Raw genomic sequence first — 19,656 nt, 5'->3', positions numbered from 1 at the left:
CCCAAAATATCCCCAACTGAGCAAGCCAAAGGCAACAGTGGCAAGGAACCGAAAAACTCCATCAAGTGACCTAATGGTGTCCTAAAACTCCATCAGGTGACCTAATGGAGAAAAAAAAAAAAACCTTGGGAGAACCCAGGCTCAGTCGGGGGCCAGTTCTCCTCTGGCATTTATGAACTAGAGGCCGGATTGTAGTTTGAACTGTAAGATTTTCTTGTATTTTTCTCATATTTTCTTGATCTCGTAAGAACTCTAGCGGCGGCATTTTGGACTAACTGTAGCTTGTTTATTGAGGATGCAGGACAACCAGCTAATAAAGCATTACAGTAATCCAGTCTCGAGGTCATGAATGCATGAACTAACTTTTCTGCATCAGAAACTGATAGCATATTACGTAGCTTAGCAATGTTTCTAAGGTGGAAAATGGTTTAGATTAAAGAGTGCTGCTTATCTGTTAGTCAGATGCACATGAAAGTTGTGTTTGTTACTATAACAAACCCTACACACATTCTTTCAGAATCATCATTGGTCGGTAGAAAGAAAAATTCAATACATAAGCTTTTTAATTAAAATGAAGATAAACAAAAGACCCACTTGTCATGTGAGGTATATCCGGTATAAATAAATATATTATGAATAATGCAATGAAATGTCAGTCACTAGTGATCAGAGAAAGAGAACAAACAGGACGTTTCTTTCTTTCTCCTCCCCCGTTCTCTGACCCTTAATTCACACCCTGCTTGATGTTAACTTTAATTCTTCCCTCAATGAGTTACTAACGGATTTCATGTCGGACTTTGTTCAATCAATCAATATTGAAACAAAGGATGAAAACACAAGGAATGTTCAGATGGGTGTTTTATTTCATAGCCGTTGAATTCCAATAAAGTATATAAAAATGAATATCATAAGCAGCTTTGTCAGATATGGCGTTATATCCAAATAAAAACTATCACATTATGTACTTAAGACTACATGAAAGCTAACATGTACTTTGTCCGTAGTGCAAAGTTCAGTTGGACAGATGTTGTCTAGATTGTCTTAAAGAGACCAGAGACGATGTAGTCTGTGTGAACTCCGTCCAGGAGTCCGGTGCCGTTATTGTGAATGAACCAGCAGGGCACATTGTCTCCATTCTTTACGTCCTTTCTGAAATCTCTCTGCCAGCCCCTGGAGTCATGTGAGGTTCAATGAAAATCTGCATGAAAATCTTCAAGTGTGAATTTCAACATTGCATATTTACGTTCAATTTCATTTACCTGGTAACCGTGAGCTTGTTTCCTTTCACAAACATAATGGCATCTTGTTTATCAGGGTCTTTTCCTAGAAACAAGTCACTGACCTCAAAGTTAACACCCTGGTAGAACTGACCTGCAGTACAAATAGAGACCAAAAAAGCTATTGTTAACGTCACGATTAGTGGAGTGGAAGTTTGGTGAGGTTGCAAGTAGCAGCAGGAATTTAGAAACTGTTCTTATACACTCAAAACTCCGTCCATCATGAGCATTTCCCCTACTTTTACATTTAGATTATCTGTGATGCAAGGTTAATCTTTAAAAATGTTAATAATTTAATGTGTTCAGTATAGGCTAAACTATCGCATATCTCAACATGAATATCCATTTTACAGTTCATCATACCGTACCTTATAATGTTATGGTGCCCACATTTATTTAGACAACATAAGTATAGAATTTTAATATCAGCCATTTATCAGTTATCGGCGTTAACATATATAGTCGGTATCGAAAATGTGCACTTAAATGACCTATATAGTGCACTTAATTACCCCCCCCCCCCCCCCCCCTCCAAAAATAAACCCCCTCCAAAAATAAACCCCCTCCATACACTGTAAAAAAAATTCTAACCTCTCCAAGTCAAAATTTTCTAGTGACTGGTCACATCTAAATTTTTTAATTGGCCCAAGTGCAATTCTTGTTGCAATAGTCTGTTAACATTGGCTCAATGAGAAATAATACGTCAGACTAATTGAAAAATGTAGATGTTATCAGTCACTAGAAATTTTTGACTTGGGGATGTATTTTTTTTTACAGTGTATGCCAGATGACAAAATAACTTGACAAATTTCATACACTAAACGATAGAGTATTGCTTAGTAAGTGCATAGTGTATAGGATGTCATTTCAGACAGACAGCAATAAAAACTACAAAATGTTTAGTGAAAATAATGAAGAACAAGCTTGATTTGACAAAAAATCCATAGTGTAATTTTAAAAGACATGACTAGTTTCATAAAAAAAAATGTTATGTTAAAGTAAAGCAGCTATAAGGTTTTCTGCTAATATTTAAGAACATCTGATTTTACCAAGCAGGCCGTGAACACTGTGTGAAAGATGGTGACTGTCCAGAGTGTAGAACCCGAGGTAGTCTTGATGATACGGGTGATTCTGCCATATTTTGTGCAGGATAATAAGAAACTTGACTGAGTTCCTCAGGGTCACTGTTAAACTGCGATCTTTGATCACCTGCAGATCCATGCTGGAGAAAGCAAAAGATGGAGGATTGAGCTCAGTTTGATTCTCATTCAAGAATAATTTAATTCTGCCTTTACTATCACGGACTCAGCACAGTTTAATGTAAATGTATTGTCACTTACTTCAGTCCTTTTATAGTCCTGTTGTCAGTCCAGGACAATTTTGTCTGTTTTCCCTCTTCAGACAGTGAGATCTCCTTTGTGCTCACCATCAATTTGATACCAAACTTCTCATGAGCAATCCCAAATTGCCCAAAATAAGTGTGCATTTTCCTCCCTGGAATGACCTTCTTGTCTCCAATGATCTGGCCGTTCACTATAATGCCTGAATATTCATTTTTTTTTTACACAGATATGAGTTACCAAGTGAAATTACCCACATCAAAACAGATGTTTCTGTTTTCTGACAGAATGAATCACCTGTAAGCGGGTCGCTAACCAGGTTGAAGATGGTTCCAGGTTCGTCATCAATGTTGAAGCACAGAGCATCGTTCTTTTCTGGCAGCTCAATGATGAAGTGTGGATCTCCATCAACTAACAAACATAAAGAACAAGGGACAAACATAAGTAACAGGTAATAAATGTTTTTTTTCTTTACTAAAGTAGTTCTCTTTAAAATGTATTCAATTTCACACCACAAAAATGACATCACTTCTCACCAAGATATGAAGGGAGTAGATTTTGGGTTTTTTTGACAGAGAGTCTTTGGAGGTTTTTGGCGGGGAGTAGACCTTGGGGTCTTTTGGCAGGGAGTCTGAGAGCTTTGATACCACTGCTGATCAACTGAGGTGGAGCATAAAGTGCATCGATATCTTCAAGGGTAGAATTGTGCGATGGAGACAGAGAGAGAGTCTTCATTCAAAAGTTTTTGCAGAATCCATTGTATAGTAAGACATGACAAGATAAGACACCTCTTAATGTTCACAATGATGGTTAAATCTAAGGTTAATTCCTCTTACCGTGTTCTGTTGTGTCCTCTCGCTGCTCTGTGAATCAAAATAATACAGTGTTAATGTGCCACATAAGCACCTCTGCAGAAAATTGTAGCTTCAAACGGTCAAATTTTTTGGGCCATCAGTGTTGTAATACTAATATTCAAGGCAGCCTAGAGAACTCATAATTTCTGTATTGCTTCTTTCCTTGAATTTTTATATAGGCCTAAGTCACTTTGGAATAAATCACAGCGTGTTTCATGATAAAAAACTTGACTTTGCAGTCCGGAAAATATAGTAGGTTATAGAAAAGTATTTCACGGACCCCCCTGGCACTTGAGAACTGCTGGTCTACACTGAAGTGGGACATGTCCCACCCGTCCCACCCATCCCACCCGCAAATTACGCCTATGTACCACTATGATGTTTCAAAAAGTTCTTAAGAGAATGTAAATCTAATCCATATGAATTGAGCGGTTTAGTCCAAATTTTCAGAAGAGACAATCACTTTATATGATGAACAGATTTATTTTAGGCTTTTATTCACATATCACATTCACTCACACATCAGTTGTGGTAAATGGAAGCTCAAGGATGTTCATGCGATGACATGCGAAAACCAGTGAGGTTCCTTCTCGTGTTACGCAGCTCGTTTGAGCTTCATCAAGAACCAATGAGGTTTGTTCTCGCACGTCGAGCAGGTTCGTTTTAGCTTCTGTTTATGTTCGCTGAACAATATTTACAATGTTTCCAAAGATGAACGAAAGTCTTATGGGTTTGGAACGGCATTAGGGTGAGACAAAATGTTAATTCTTGGGTGAGCTAAACCTTTTAAGCCATACAGGTTTGGAATGACATGAGCATAAGTAAATGATGACTGAATCTTCATTTTTGGGTAGAATATGGCTTAAAAACATTACCAAGTACCTTCAGTCAGCTTGTCAGCAACAAGCGTTTCTTCATCCTCGGCCTCTGGTTTGGTGACCACCATGGATGTAAGCGGTGTGACAAAGTTATACCTTAGAGAAAGGTCTAGAGCTTCAGCTGTGACATTCTCCTTGTCCTCTGGTGAGCATTTCTCCCTGTCAACAAATTTGATTGGACATTGTATTATTTTTTGTAATTCTCAGGTTGAATAGGTTGAATTATTTGAGCGCATATGTCTCACGCTGACATTTTATCCAAGAGCTGCTGGATGGTCAGATACGCCCACAGTCGCTCTGTGAAATCGCCAAAGATGTACTCCTGCTCAGGGAACACACTGTCCCACTCTTCAGCAAATGCTTGACTCTTGATCACAACCTGGTCCCTCAACTGAAATTGGATGTATGGCACTTATGAAACAGTACAATCAAACAGATTTTTATTCAACCAATAGTGCTTCCCTTACCCCATGTGCAGATACTTCAGTCTGAATGGCATCAGTCTCAAGTTCTTGTAGGCGTCCGGCTACCACGATCTCAGAGCCTTTGAAGAATTGCCTGAAGTGACTTTGTGTCAAGTCAGTTACAGCATTGCCAGGATAATTTAGGTTCACCTCAAAGAGAAGTGGGCTAGCCACCCCTTCATAAAAACCCTATAGAAAAGGAAATCATTCAAGACCCGGCTATTTTCTGGATCAGGCTGCATATGTTAAATATTTGGTATTATATTTATTGATTGAGAGTATACAGTTGTCAGTTCTACCTGCAGTTGAAGGACAGCATCTGAGGCCTCATAGACTCGTCGAGCGAGTCCATCATTCTGCTTGGCCAACTTATCAAGGAGACTGTAGTCCACATCATAGCCAAAGCCCAAACAAAAGAGACTTATGCTTCCATTAATAGCTTTATGGACATTTTCTTGGATTGTGGATAGATGTGTCTGCCCTTAAACACACATTATTAAGTGCAGATTGTTAAATCTATATAATTGAAGGCTTGAGTTTTCTAAAGCAGGGGTTTTCAAACTTTTTGTTGCCATGGACCTACAATATAATAATCCACTACGAAGTGTAAGCCTTCCTAAAATATAAAGGCGACTCTGTATTTTCATAAACCCTATTTATACTACTGGAGAAAATTAATATGATGTATTGTTTCCTAAATTAAATAAATGGCCTTTTTATTAAATAAATGGCCTTTTTATTAGGGCTGGGAATTGCCGTAGATCTCCCGATTCAGTATTACAAAAATATTTAGCTGCCGATTCTGTATGTATTGCATTTTTTGTATGTATTTAGTGTTTTATACATTTTAGCCCTCAGTGTCCTGAATGCTATTAATGCTATTAATAATAATAATAGATTTAAACCAATGATGTGGAGTCCAGTAATTAAGTGTCTTCAAAAATACACGTGAAGAACAAAAACGCATGACAAGCAATAAAACGAATTGTGTTTTCAATATGTATCTGCGGAAGGTTTAAGCTGCCAAAGTTTTCCGTACAAGAGCAGTGGACGGTGTTTTACTTTTTCTCAACATTATTAACCCTTTAATAAAATAATAAGCATAATCAACATCATAGACAGCGGCAGCTCGCTTTACGCTTCATTTACCATTATAAGATTTTTATTTTGGTATATTAGATGTTTTGTCCTTTCTGATTACAATCCCTTAATCAATTAGCTTCACACAAGTTTCTTTTGCAGAGGTGAATACCTGCTTGTGCCTGACTATTTTAACTTGGCACATAAATGTGAGCTGTGAGCTCATCTGTTTTTCCAAATGTTTTCCCCTATAAAGCCATAGCACTCCTCGGTACCCAGTTTGAAAACCCCAGTTGTAAAGTATTTTGAATGCCCAATAAAGACAACACCTTTTGAGCTAAGATTACTTGATTATTACAAATTAATTGATTTAGTTATAGTAATTATTACCAAAGAAAGTTTAAAACAGACTTGTATTCTCAATGCAAAGCCAATACACACCAGAACTGGGTCGGCCATCAGTAAGTAGGATGATCATAGACATGTCTGGGAAGAAGTCACTTTTTTCTGAGGTAAGCATGTTCACGGCATACAAAATTCCCTCATTTATGTCAGTCACTAATGGAAAAATATGAGATAATGTTTTAAATACAGCAGCAGTGATTTTGGCATTTAATATGTGGAATGCTATGCAAGATTTTCCCTCAATAAAAAGTCATTTACTGTAAAATAGAGGTGTTATACTGTGTTACATGAGAACCATGGCTCAAGAGAAGTGTCAAGAGTACTAACAGCTAAGCCATGATTTCAACCTTGTGCAGGGTTTACAGTATGATTTTTGCTTCATACTTACTGTCACTTGCTTCAATAGTCTGGACGAATTCTTTCGCTTCTTTCACATTTTCTGGTGTGGCTTTGCTAAGAGATGGTCTCCATGACTCTATAACGCTATCAAACGTGACCAGCCCAAAGTAATCATCTTCATGCAGTTCACTTAATATGGTCATCAGAGCTTCTCGAGTCTACCAACAGATAATCAGCCGATGACTTATATGTGCGAACTGGGAAAGTGGATGAAAAGTGTAGAAAGTATTTGTTGGACTTGCCTGTTTCATCTTCTCTCCCTCCATGGAGCCACTTCTGTCTATCACAAATACTACATTCTTAGGCATTTGTGGCAAATCATCTGGAGCAAAAAAGTGTACAAAGTAGCCATTTACTATCTGAAACAGAGAAACACAAGAAAACACCACCATCAGAATAATGCATGATTAGTAAGAAATTCATTGTAAAAAATGGCTTTGCTGATATTGTACCTGAATTTCTCCTATATCCTGTGGGTGGTTCACATCATACTTGATGAATAAATCTCCATCAATCAATGTCCCTTCACAGTCTGAGCATTTTTTTTGCTGATCCAATGTAGGAGAGAAGTACACATGTGCCTGAGGACGAGCATAGAGGATCAGTGTTATGAGGATAGCAGGAAGTGTTTAGACATTAAAGATTTGTATTTTTGAAACTGAGGTGTTTTTAGACTCCTTATTAGTGAAATGAAATGCTGTGTGTTCTGGTAGTAAGATTGTAGTTGTAAATCACTGGATCAAAATGCTTTTTACTAGAAACTGTCCCTTGGTTAGGAGGAGACAGTGTAAGGAGGAGCTAGTCAAACAAATTAAACTCCAGGGGCCATGTATTTTCACTTTACACCTACCTTTGACTGGACACATGCCTAAATAGTGCAACAGGTATTAATTCTACACAGGACTTAAAATGCATTTTAAGTCCTTATTTTATGCATTTTAAGTCCTGGTAATTTGAGAGTTTAAAATAAACTATACTTTTTTTTTTTTGTGAGACATTGAGTTTCAGTTTCGAGATAAAGTTGCAATTACAAGAAATTAAGCAGCAGTATGAGATATACTCACAATTGTGACATTTAAAGGCACAACTAAAAACAAAATTGTGAGATATAGTCACAATTTGAGAAATAATCAACAGCCCCTTTCACACATACAGTCTTTACTGGTAAATTACAGGTAAGAGATTATGCGTGAACAGGAACTTTTTAAAAAATACTGGTAAATTGGTTCTGGCAATTTACCAGTAAGGGAAGTTGTAACATTATCAGTAAATTACTGGTAGATGCTCTGTGTGAATGCAGAAAGAATGAAGATTACCGGTATGATCACGTACGAAGTCAGGACACGCTGACGTAAGAAGTCTGCTTTGGGACAATCATAAAGTTCTTATGGGGATGACGGGATTACTCTGCGCTGTTTACAGTAAGATTTTTAACAGTTTTTCTATGTGAATATGCAAAAAATCTTTGACTGTTGCGCCACATCTCGCTCGAGACTCTTTTCAATCATCGGCGTTGTGACTCTGCAGTTGGATACTATAAAGCGCGTCTCGTGTTTTTAAGAGCAAAACAGTGTTCTGTTTGATCATCCCTTATGCTTGTCATCCAGACGTCAATTTTTTTTGTCAGATTGAACAGATAATGCGGGCTGATGAAGACATCGGCACAGCGTTGCCTGTTCAAAGATCACTTCTGACTGACAACACAGAATTGACCGGTATTTTGGTGCTGATGTGTAAATGATCTCTTGCCGGTAAAAAGCCAGAACGCCGTTGCTTGTGTGAACACCATATTTGTGAATTTACTGGTAAAGTCATTCTGGTCATTTTACGGTAATTTACCGTAAATGATTGTCTAAGTCTAAGATATATATATATATATATATATTTTTTTACAATGGTTGCACTTATAAGAAATAGTTACAAAAAGTTGCCTTTTTATAAAATTTTGTTGTTTTGTGTATTTTTTTATTTGACTAAGATATAAACAGCCTTCCATATCAATCCACCAATGTTGGGGGATTGTTTGAGAGTTTTCATTCTAACCTTATTATCAGCGACAGTTTTCTTCACTAGAGGAAGCAACTCATTGGTGATGAATGTACCATTGACATCCACAAATGCAATTCCGTTAGGTTCATAGATATCTACCACAATCTGTTGATGAGAAGACAGGACTGATATAACATAGTTTACAGTATTTCAATATTTCCACTGAATATGTTTAGTAAAAAGAGTTTGAGAGAGAAACTAATGATGAACCTCAAAATTCTGAACCAGCTGTTTAGGTCGGACACCTATCATGATCTCATAGCTGCCAAGATGGCGCTGCAGCAGCTCTTCGTAAGTAAGAGTGAATGTGACGTGGCTCTGGGGTGGGATATTCACGGAGACTGAGAACTTCTCCATGTGCCTCCCCGAAGCCCTGAAAAAGCAAAAACAACTCTGATATCTGATCATTAGGGTTGGGTATTGGTTGGGTTTTATCCGATACCAGTACCTACTCGGTATTTTTCAAACGGTTCCGGTGCTTAAACGGTTCTTAAACCGGTACTTAAGAAAACGAAACTGCACACACTTTATCAAAAAAATAATATCTGTGTGTGTTTTCTGAAAAAGATTTTCTGATTTCTGATTAAATTAAAAATTGTGCTGATGTAGCCGAAAACACTTAAGTTAAGATAAAATTTTTGTCTTCTAATATTATTTATATATATTATATATATATATTATATATCAATTATATTACATATTATATATTATAGACTTTTACAAAACAGAGAAATATCTGACACTGAGCAGAAATATTTAACACACAAAGTATAGCCTCATATAAATATACTTGATATACTTCATACTTGATATGCAAGATTTGCAGTTGGCATTAAAATACTAGACTTACCCGAAGAGGAACACTGCAGCTGAACTTGAACTTTAGTCAAGAATGTCAGAGGTTTTGGGTTCTTATCCGCATAGTTTTTTTAAACCGATAATGCTCATCAGTGGTTGTATATCAAGCAGGGACACTTTGTGTGCATTATATGTTGTGATTTCACCAGAACGAATAGATATGAGGCGCCGTCTAGGGCTTAAATCGAACTTCATTCACGCACACATAAAACGCTTGCATACACATATATAAGTAGTCACACATACATATACTGCTGAATGCTCCAACTATATGAAATGCACAACGTCACATCTAAAGTCGCTCACGCACACACACACACAAACCGCGCGCATACTCATCTGAGAGGCGAGCACATCACACACACACATAAACTCGCGCACATACTCATCTGAGACGCGAGCACACACACACACAAACTCGCGCACATGCTGCTCATCTGAGACGCGAGCACACACACACACACACACACAAACTCGCGCACATACTCATCTGAGACGCGAGCACGCACACACAAACTCTCCAAGCACATACTCTTATATAGACGGCGCCTCATAAATAGATCGATCTCTGCAACGTATTGAAGCGCGCGTCCGCGAGCCACAAAATAATTTTCAGCGCTAGATCGTCTCTTATTTAACAAACGAACGAAATGAATGCTCTGCTGGTTAACTGGAGATGTTTTGTTATTGGATCATTTGTGCCGCGAGATGTTTTATAGGGGGCGGTGAAAAAAGTCAGGCACCGAAATCAGGCACCGAAAGTTGCGTTCTTATTCGGTCTGGTTACTACCGTTTACGTCGGAACCGGTTCCCTATTGGAACCGGGTTTCGGTACCCAACCCTACTGATCATTGAGATTAGCAAATACCGAAAAGCAAATATGTGTACTCTGTCAGCATTCCAGAGCTTTGGCGTTGACCTGTACTCACTTAACCAGACCAGCGGTCTGGCCGGATGACACGGCGCTCTCATACTTCTGCCTGGCCTGCTCCTTTTCCTTCACTTCACTGACATATATCCTGCTCTCAATCTCTCTGAAAAACAAACACAAAGAATTTCATTAGGTCATAGTTGGTTTTGGGCATGTTGCAAGTGTAATATATTTAGCCTATAGCTTGTGTAAACAAAGGAGGACTAACATGCTAAAGTTGGTGATGAAGGCTGTTTTGGGCAAGTCCACCTCAAAGAACACTTCCTGTGATGCATTGGCTGTGTTCAGGGCTTTGGTGGTCATGACTGTGTGAGCAAAGCGAGATGCGACCTTGCAGTCCACTCGCATACTTTGCACTTCTATCTGAGAGAGAGACTGAAGATAGTAAGAGAAAGTTAAGGAATCTGCTGGACAGTTGTAACTTATATTTACACACACACACACTGCACACACACACACACACACACACACACACACACACACGAAACTGACACATTATTCTCTGCCATCAATTATGGCATAAGAATAATCCCTGACAAAGACTGTTGCTTTCAGTGCTGTGCAGTTTTATGACTAACTTTGCAAAACCACACCCACAATTTCTTGCTTGTAATTGAAAATAGGGGCATGTGAGCTAAGAAGTCAGTGTTTATGTCTGTTTACTCCAAGATGAAAGCTTGGTTGTTATTGCGTCTCTCTAAACTGATACGAAAATTTGACTGCCACCAATGTGATTTTTTTTTTTTCTGACACTGCGAATAAAGCTGGTCAACTTATACGTTTTGTGCTTTTGGTCACACACCTAGAGCTGCTGCGGTTACATTAAACTACAACTTGGTGCTGCTCAAGAACAGAGTCTTTTGCTAAGCAACAGTGTATATTAGAGGAGGAATGCTGAACTCTTATTCTGTGTATTCTTGTATTTGTTGTGTGGAAAATGTGTGAAACTTAACAGCTGTTTGAAAACATGTAAATACAGCTTTACTTTCTTCTCCGACAATCTCTTAGAAATCTGTCAGAAATGAAAAGTTGCACTTTGTGTACCTAGATAACCGGCCCGGGGCTTTCCTGCTTATCTAACCATCTTAGATTTGATGTGTATATAGTGGGGGTGGCCATTTTCAACTTGAAAGGCTTCCAGTGTCAGCCGCTTCCAGTTATTTTAGCTGTACAAAAACAGCCTGTTATGCTGCTTGATGTTGGATATTTATGTATGTGATTATATACCCCATTGGTCTTTAGCGTAAAATAGTTTTACTGTTTATGGCACTTAGTAAATAGCTTACTTCCACACTGAAAAATAAGGTGGCTAAATGTCACCTACTGTCAGAGAGCCAATGTGCATTTTCATTCAAACCCATGTGCCATTTTTTTCAGCATTGGTCTGAACAGAAAACTGCATTCAAATAAATTGTTCATACATTCGTGTTGACGTGAACTGGCCTAGTTTAGCACAGGGTCTTGATTTTTATTTTTATTTTTATTTTTTTAAAGTTAGGTCACATTTTCCATAAGCCCAATGACCAGACCATGTATCATAGATTATGGATCTTAGTGAGCCCCCCTCATCTCAGGTTCCAAAACAAAATTTACACTTTTTCAAAGGAGTATGTAAATCACACTTGTAAAAAAAAAAAAAAAAAAAAACTTTCAATAGGATTGCTGATTATTATTTGTTTAATTAATTTAGTTTAACATTAAATTACCTTAAATGGCACTGCTGTGAAGTACTGTACTCTTACTTGTCAATGTTTTACATCAAAAGAAGGTGAGAAATTTCACTATAGACTGTAATTTCACATGTAATATGTTTAAAAACATATATGGAACTTCCATGGAACACCATAGGAAATGAGTTTCTGACCAATTCTACATTCTGTCTTCTATCAAAGTGGATAGGACCAGGGCCTGTCAGGCTCCAAAAACGGCATCAAAGCGTCATAATATTAATCCATTTAAATTGTGCACTATTTTTCAAGTTAGGGTGGTCACCGTACAACATTTTCAGTGGTCAGTACCAATACCAGTAAAATTTTGCGGTTCTCTGTACCAGTTTTGGTACCAGAGCAAAAGCTGTTGAATGAAAAATCAGTCCTGTTTTGTCTCGTCTGTTGGTTATCACTGTCAATCATCACAGTTTATTATTCAATTGACAATAGGCCTATGTCACGAAAAAATTGAAGACCGGAAGTACATCTTTTAGTAGGGATACGGCTCTTCCGGTTAGCTTTTTACAATGGCGGAGTCCGAATGATACCGCTATGGTAACAGCGAGTTGGACCAATCAGCAGACGTTGCTGCTATGCTTAGGATTGTGGGTCGTGTAGTTTTTTTCTCATAAGATCGCGGATAAAACATGTTTTTCTTAAAACAAGGTTGATTTCATACGAACTTATAGCTTCTACTGGAGCAAAAACCTTCGTTTCACAACCTCATAGCTCGTGGTCAGTCTACCTCGGATGGTTTAGACATTATGGCTGATAAATAAATAAATCCTTATCGAGAAATACTGTTGACCGGAAGTTCTGAATCCCTACTCCGCGTTCCGGAAGCAGGAAGTGTGACATAGGCCTATCTAGTGTTCTTAGCAGCATGAAAAACTAAACTTGTATTCAGATTGTGAATGGGTAATACACAGAAAGCAACAAAAGAGCCTCCCTTTAGTTTATAATCACTAACTGTGCATTTACACCGCCGCCAGCGAGAGCGGCAAAATTCGCTCTGGCCGCCCTGCCAACAACGCCTGCCGCAAAGCAAATAAGCATGTTGTTGATCGTTATTTGTGCAGACTGACCAAATAGGGTATAAGTTAACCTCATTGAATCTTTTAAATGTGAAAGTAAGGGCCACCTTATCAAATTCACATGATCAACCTTTCCTCTATTGAGCTTGGGAACTAATGTGGTCGGAACCAAAGTTTACTCGACTGCGTTCTCTGGAATCCTCTCAAACGGAGGACTTCTACATTACGATTGGTTGCCGCCGAACAACAATAGAACAAAATCATTTAAAACAAGAGCCAGAGCAAATACTTTATTACATTGTATTTTTTACATTGTATTGGCATTTTTACATTCAGAAACTATCTGCGAAAATCAGATACTAGCAGCACTTCCGTGGATATTCTGTATCATAGCAACCAAAGCGTCTCAAACAAATAAAATAAAATGCTGCCCCGCCAGGCATTTTCAGAAGACCGTCTGGAGTTTTTCGCTGAATTAAAATTCTTTGGTAGACACATAGCCTAAAGCAAGGTTTATACTCGACGCGTCCGCACGAGCGTGAAGGTGCGCATGGCAAAAATTACGTCATTGCGGTGTGGGCGGTCGTGCACGACTTGAGCCGAATCTGGCCGAGCATGTACGTCTCACCGCACCGGCACCCAGTTTGTGCGTCTTAAATAATTTGCTTACATTTACAAAATGAGCCTATAGCAGACATAAATCTTTATTAATACTTTTTTTTTTTATAAAATGTCCATGAAACTTAATGAAATGTTTAGTGAAATTAGATCATATTTAAGAGATCGTTAATTTCATTGTATAGCCTACATACATGTTTTTCTATCCACATATTTTGTCCTAATGTCACAAGTTATAATCTCAGGGTTTACTGGACGCGAGCTTAGCTTAGCTTAATGAATGGAATCCTTTGTTGCCAGCTAGCATGTCCTGAGTAAAAGTGATCTTTTTTAAAAAAAAAACCCACCTAATTACTTCTTGTGGCCTGCGTATTCACAACGAGTACAAATAGCGATGCAGATTAACACTAGGCGATTTCCTAGGCAGATATTGACTTGGGACTATATTGGGGTGAAGCACAGGCGAAGCACTGCTACTTGGGCACAGAGATATCACGCAACACATGAAATCCCACGACTTCCGTCAACATACCAGCGTGCAATGCGCCACATTCACACCACCAGTTCGTGTTGACTCTCATGCTCACGTCCTCAGGCTGTTGAGCGATCGCAGTCACCATTGTACTTGTTTACACTCGCAGCGCTGTGAGGAATAATAATAATGGAAAACGTACCTCAGAAGTGCTGGTATTTCGAGGAGCAACGGATGGAATACTGTAGTAAGTTTTTTTTCATTCTCAAGTAAATCGCGTTTCTGTCTGTGTGTGAATGAATGAACGGCAGAGATGCGCTGTTTACCACAACTCGCAAAAAGACACTTTAAATTTGAATTGCGTTTCTGTGTGTGAATGAATGATCTGCTTTTAGCAAACTATTTTGCTATACTGAGTAAAAATCGACTGAAATATGTTGAAATAAAATGTATTTGTATAAGCGACGTATTAAACTGCAAATTAACATTTATATTCCTTATAATAAAAACGAAAGACCTATGTTACAGACAAATGAAAGACAACATTTCGTTGATTAGTTTTGGATAGATTACACATTTTTACTGTAAAATATCTGCCACCTCAAATAAGCTTTTGTTTGCCAATTTTTGCTAATATGTTAAATATCGTATGTTTTGTCAATGTAGGCTATATTCGAAGTAATGAATCCTTAACTTTGAAATATGTATGATAAAATGTATACTTTAGTTTTTACAAAGAAAGATTACACTTCAATTGTTGTTGTAATTGTAACCTTTTTAATAAAAAAATATATATTTACAAGGTAGATGTAAACAAATTTTAAAAGGTAAATATAAGCCTTTTCTTTAAATAATTTTTATTGTGTTTTATTATTGACAAATTTGGGGAGAGGATACATATTCCAAAACTGAAAATACAGTATGAGAATTAACTGCACAATTACTAAACATGTTTTCCTTGGATATTATACAATTTGCAAGCAAAATTTGTGGAAAAAAAAAAAAAAAAAAAATTGACATGCTTCCAACTGTGAACCACTTTGGTAGAATATATCCAAAGGTTACAATTACAACAACAATTGAAGTGTAATCTTTCTTTTTAAAAACTAAAGTATACATTTTATCATACATATTTCAAAGTTAAGGATTCATTACTTCGAATATAGCCTACATTGACAAAACATACGATATTTAACATATTAGTAAAAATTGGCAAACAAAAGCTTATTTGAGGTGGCAGATATTTTACAGTAAAAATGTGTAATCTATCCAAAACTAATCAACGAAATGTTGTCTTTCATTTGTCTGTAACATAGGTCTTTCGTTTTTATTATAAGGAATATAAATGTTAATTTGCAGTTTAATACGTCGCTTATACAAATACATTTTATTTCAACATATTTCAGTCGATTTTTACTCAGTATAGCAAAATAGTTTGCTAAAAGCAGATCATTCATTCACACACAGAAATGCAATTCAAATTTAAAGCGTCTTTTTGCGAGTTGTGGTAAACAGCGCATCTCTGCCGTTCATTCATTCACACACAGACAGAAACGCGATTTACTTGAGAATGAAAAAAAACTTACTACAGTATTCCATCCGTTGCTCCTCGAAATACCAGCACTTCTGAGGTACGTTTTCCATTATTATTATTCCTCACAGCGCTGCGAGTGTAAACAAGTACAATGGTGGTTGCGATCGCTCAACAGCCTGAGGACGTGAGCATGAGAGTCAACACGAACTGGTGGTGTGAATGTGGCGCATTGCACGCTGGTATGTTGACGGAAGTCGTGGGATTTCATGTGTTGCGTGATATCTCTGCGCCCAAGTAGCAGTGCTTCGCCTGTGCTTCACCCCAATATAGTCCCAAGTCAATATCTGCCTAGGAAATCGCCTAGTGTTAATCTGCATCGCTATTTGTACTCGTTGTGAATACGCAGGCCACAAGAAGTAATTAGGTGTTTTTTTGTTTGTTTTTATCACTTTTACTCAGGACATGCTAGCTGGCAACAAAGGATTCCATTCATTGAGCTAAGCTAAGCTCGCGCCGACCCTGTCAAACTAAAACAATGCATGCACTGAGACAAAAATGCATTTGCCCACCTATCTAAATGTAGGAAAGAAGGTATATAAGCCCTATTTCAAAAAACGGTGGAGTGTTCCTTTAAAGGCCCGTTCACACCAAGTACGATAACTATAAAGAAAACGATATGCTCCAGAAGGAAACACGATGCATTAAGAGCAGGGGGTGAAAACTTTTGAACAGGATGAAGATATTATTTATTTTATTTAGTACTGCCCTTCGGAAGCAATAGAAGATGTTTCCCAGAAGACAAATTAAGTACAATTTACCTTGATCTTCAAATAAAAAAAAATGTCATCCCCCAGCTCTTAATGCACCGTGTTTCCTTCTGGAGCGTCAGTGAATGTTTGAACCTTTTTTAATAGTTGTGTATGAATCCCTCGGTTGTCCTCAGAGTGAAAAGATGGATCTCAAAATCATATAGTCACTGCTGGAAAGGATTCAAATATGCAAAAGATGCTGGAAAACTTTCAGGACAAACAAGAACAACCATAAAAAACAACAAAACAGTTGTAGATCATCCAGTTAACGACGCACAATATGAAGAATCAAGGGTACATAAACTTTTGAACGGGTCATTTTTATAATTTCAGCTTTTTTTGTCTTGTGGACTATATGTAAACATCTTTTATTTAAAATATCTTATTCAAGACAGTACTAAATAAAAAATAACATGCATTTTTTATGATCCCTCTTATTTTGTTGAAATTATTCACATTTTTCACAGATTCCGCAAGGGGTTCACAAACTTTCAAGCACCACTGTATGCTCTTTATGTAGATTTGAGAAAACATGAAGCACATAATGTAAAATCCTACCTGTTTTGCTGAATTATTGTTTTGATCTCTGATAGCCGTAGTGTCTTGAGCTTTAGCAGTGAGAATCACACAAATACTCAAACACATCCACAGCATGACTTTCACTGCAGACATGGTGAAGCCTGGCCCGGACTGACTTCAACTCTGCCTGTAAATGTTCTTAAACGAGAGTGAGAAAGAGAGAGACAGATGAATGAGTGCCTGTGTGTGTTGTACGGTCACTGTAAGAGTTGCCAAAGGGGTGTGTGAATGTGCCCAATAATATTGTACATTCTCCACTGCCTACTCACTCCATCCACCCAAAACAGCAGAATTCACCAATTACCAATGACAGCCAACCAAATTATTATCTAGATCACCATTTAAATATTACCCAATCAATAACGTTCACAACTTTTTGCAACATCCACATCTGTCTGTATCCTATCTTTCTATCCTATATGTCTATGTATTTTCCTGTCTGTCTGTATCCTATTCATACAGTACTGGTTAAGAATGTGAAAACATTACTATTTTAATGTTTTTGAAAGAAGGTTTATGCTCATCAAGCCTGCATTTGTTTGATCAAAAATACAGAAAAAACTGTAATATTGTGAAATAATATTACAATTTTAAATAATGGTTTTCTACTTTAATTAATAGACTTTAAAATATAATTTATTTCTGTGACCAAAGCTGAATTTTCAGCATCATTACTCCAGTCTTCAGTGCCACATGATCCTTCAGAAATCATTCTAATATGATGATTTATTATCAATGTTGGAAACAGTTGTGCTGTTGGAACCTATGATACTTTTTTTTTCAGGATTCATTGATGAATAAAAAGTAAAAAGAAAAGCATTTATTCAAAATAGAAATATTTTCTATTAACAATATAAATATTTACTTAAATCAATTTAACACATCCTTGCTGAATAAAAGTATTCATTTTCAGTAATGACTCATTAGTGTATATTGTTAAATTTTTTTTATATTTTAAATAAATGCTGTTCTTTACAGGTTATAAATACTTTTTTGTTTTTTTACGCTAAGTAATTGTACAGTCGAACACGTAGCCTTTCAAAGTTTACTTCATTTGATAGTGTGTGCAAACACAGGCGGTCAACACGTGCACACTAGAAAGTTTCATCTTTGTCCAGTGTCTGCACAATTTTTCTTCAGAAGTTATGACAGATAAAAATGTCGTTGTATTCTTTTAAACTAAAGGTGATGCTGATGATGATCTCATAACCCCTTCACACAAGCGCTTTACAATGCGGGCAACTGTTTTTGTTGCAGTCTTCGGTATTTTGTTGTTGTGCTGTCTCTTTAGTTTAGTTTTCTACTGTAAAACAACGGCCCTGGCCACTATTCTGATGACGAAATTTGCGTCATGCACACTGTACACGGACACTTTTGTATGCATAAAAACTGAAGTATACTTTGGGTTTAAAGGGATAGTTCACCCAAAAAAATATTAGCCCATGATTTACTCACCCTCAAAGTCATCCTAGGTGTGTATGACTTTCTTCTTTCAGACGAATACAATCGGAGTTAAGACCAAAATTCGCATCTGAAATTTTCGCACGTTAAAAATTAAATACGACCTCACGTTATGTCAACGACTCCGGGGGGTTAATAAAAGCCGTTGAAATATTTTTTACTTTGTGTGGAATACTTTTATGACAGAAAACCGAAACAGCCAATCACTGCCATTATAAAGCTTGCAAGAGCCAGGACATTTTTTTAATATAACTCCGATTGTATTCGTCTGAAAGAAGAATGGCTTCAGGGTGAGTAAATCATAGGCTAATTTTCATTTTTTGGTGAACTATCCCTTTAAGGCAGATTGTTATGCAAAAGAAACCTCTTAAGGGTGATACAGGACCTTACTGTGAAATGATCCCGCTTATTATGTGGCTACTTGGCACATTAATAATTAAACAAAATATTAGTTTGACATATTTTATTTGATCAAAATGTCAAGATGAGCGGTCTGTTATTAGCTGTTGTGTTGTTTGTTGTCCAATAACAGACCACTAGATGGCGTAATTAAAAATATGTGTAAAAATATAAATAAATATAAATGTCCACTAAGCATGGACTTCTGAAAGGACTGCCAATGCCAGGTAAACGTAAAGCAGACGAATCTACTACTTCAACCAAAACAACAATTTTTCTATAAAAAAAATGGAGGCTGTTAGAAACCACTGCATTGCTCCATGGTCTGGTTCTGACGTTCACATTGTACATGCGCTTTCTGCAGTGAACAGGGGTCATCATGTTCACTCAGCTACGCAGCCCCATACACAGCAAACTGCAATGCATTATGTGTTCTGACACCTTTATATTTTGGGCAACATTACGTTTTCAGCAATTTGTGCTAGCTTTTCTGTGTGATTGAACCA

At 37.3% G+C, this 19,656-nt stretch overlaps 1 protein-coding gene across 2 annotated transcripts; it reads right to left on the bottom strand.

The window, feature by feature from the left end:
- Window positions 1-840: 840 nt before the first annotated feature.
- Window positions 841-17,494, bottom strand: itih3a.2 (inter-alpha-trypsin inhibitor heavy chain 3a, tandem duplicate 2). Of its 2 annotated transcripts, none has more exons than XM_082156406.1 (20): window positions 17,270-17,494; window positions 10,744-10,898; window positions 10,534-10,638; window positions 8,957-9,119; window positions 8,741-8,851; window positions 7,150-7,278; window positions 6,940-7,056; window positions 6,687-6,855; window positions 6,335-6,451; window positions 5,113-5,294; window positions 4,817-5,002; window positions 4,601-4,740; window positions 4,354-4,508; window positions 3,454-3,480; window positions 3,154-3,306; window positions 2,915-3,028; window positions 2,618-2,819; window positions 2,327-2,499; window positions 1,260-1,371; window positions 841-1,170 (listed from the first exon to the last, which is right to left on the bottom strand). In XM_082156406.1, the coding sequence occupies exons 1-20, from the start codon at window positions 17,381-17,383 to the stop codon at window positions 1,032-1,034; spliced, it is 2,763 nt and encodes a 920-aa protein (XP_082012532.1). In that variant the 5' UTR covers window positions 17,384-17,494; the 3' UTR covers window positions 841-1,031. The 2 variants fall into 2 exon arrangements, with proteins under 2 accessions (XP_082012532.1, XP_082012531.1); XM_082156405.1 differs by having other exon boundaries at window positions 10,744-10,910; window positions 17,270-17,493.
- Window positions 17,495-19,656: the final 2,162 nt, after the last annotated feature.

Source organism: Leuciscus leuciscus, assembly GCF_965113295.1.
Source record: "Leuciscus leuciscus genome assembly, chromosome: 23".
Lineage (NCBI taxonomy): Eukaryota > Metazoa > Chordata > Actinopteri > Cypriniformes > Leuciscidae > Leuciscus > Leuciscus leuciscus.
Note: the sequence above shows the minus strand (reverse complement) of the source record. Positions and strands in the feature narration are given on the sequence as shown.

Coding starts and splice junctions, on each gene's coding strand:
- itih3a.2 (XM_082156405.1), bottom strand. CDS start 17,383: ATGTCTGCAGTGAAAGTCATGCTGTGGATGTGTTTGAGTATTTGTGTG. Junction 6,452..6,686: donor GACTATTGAAGCAAGTGACA/GTAAGTATGAAG, acceptor TTTTTCCATTAG/TGACTGACATAAATGAGGGA. Junction 2,820..2,914: donor GGTTAGCGACCCGCTTACAG/GTGATTCATTCT, acceptor ATGAATATTCAG/GCATTATAGTGAACGGCCAG.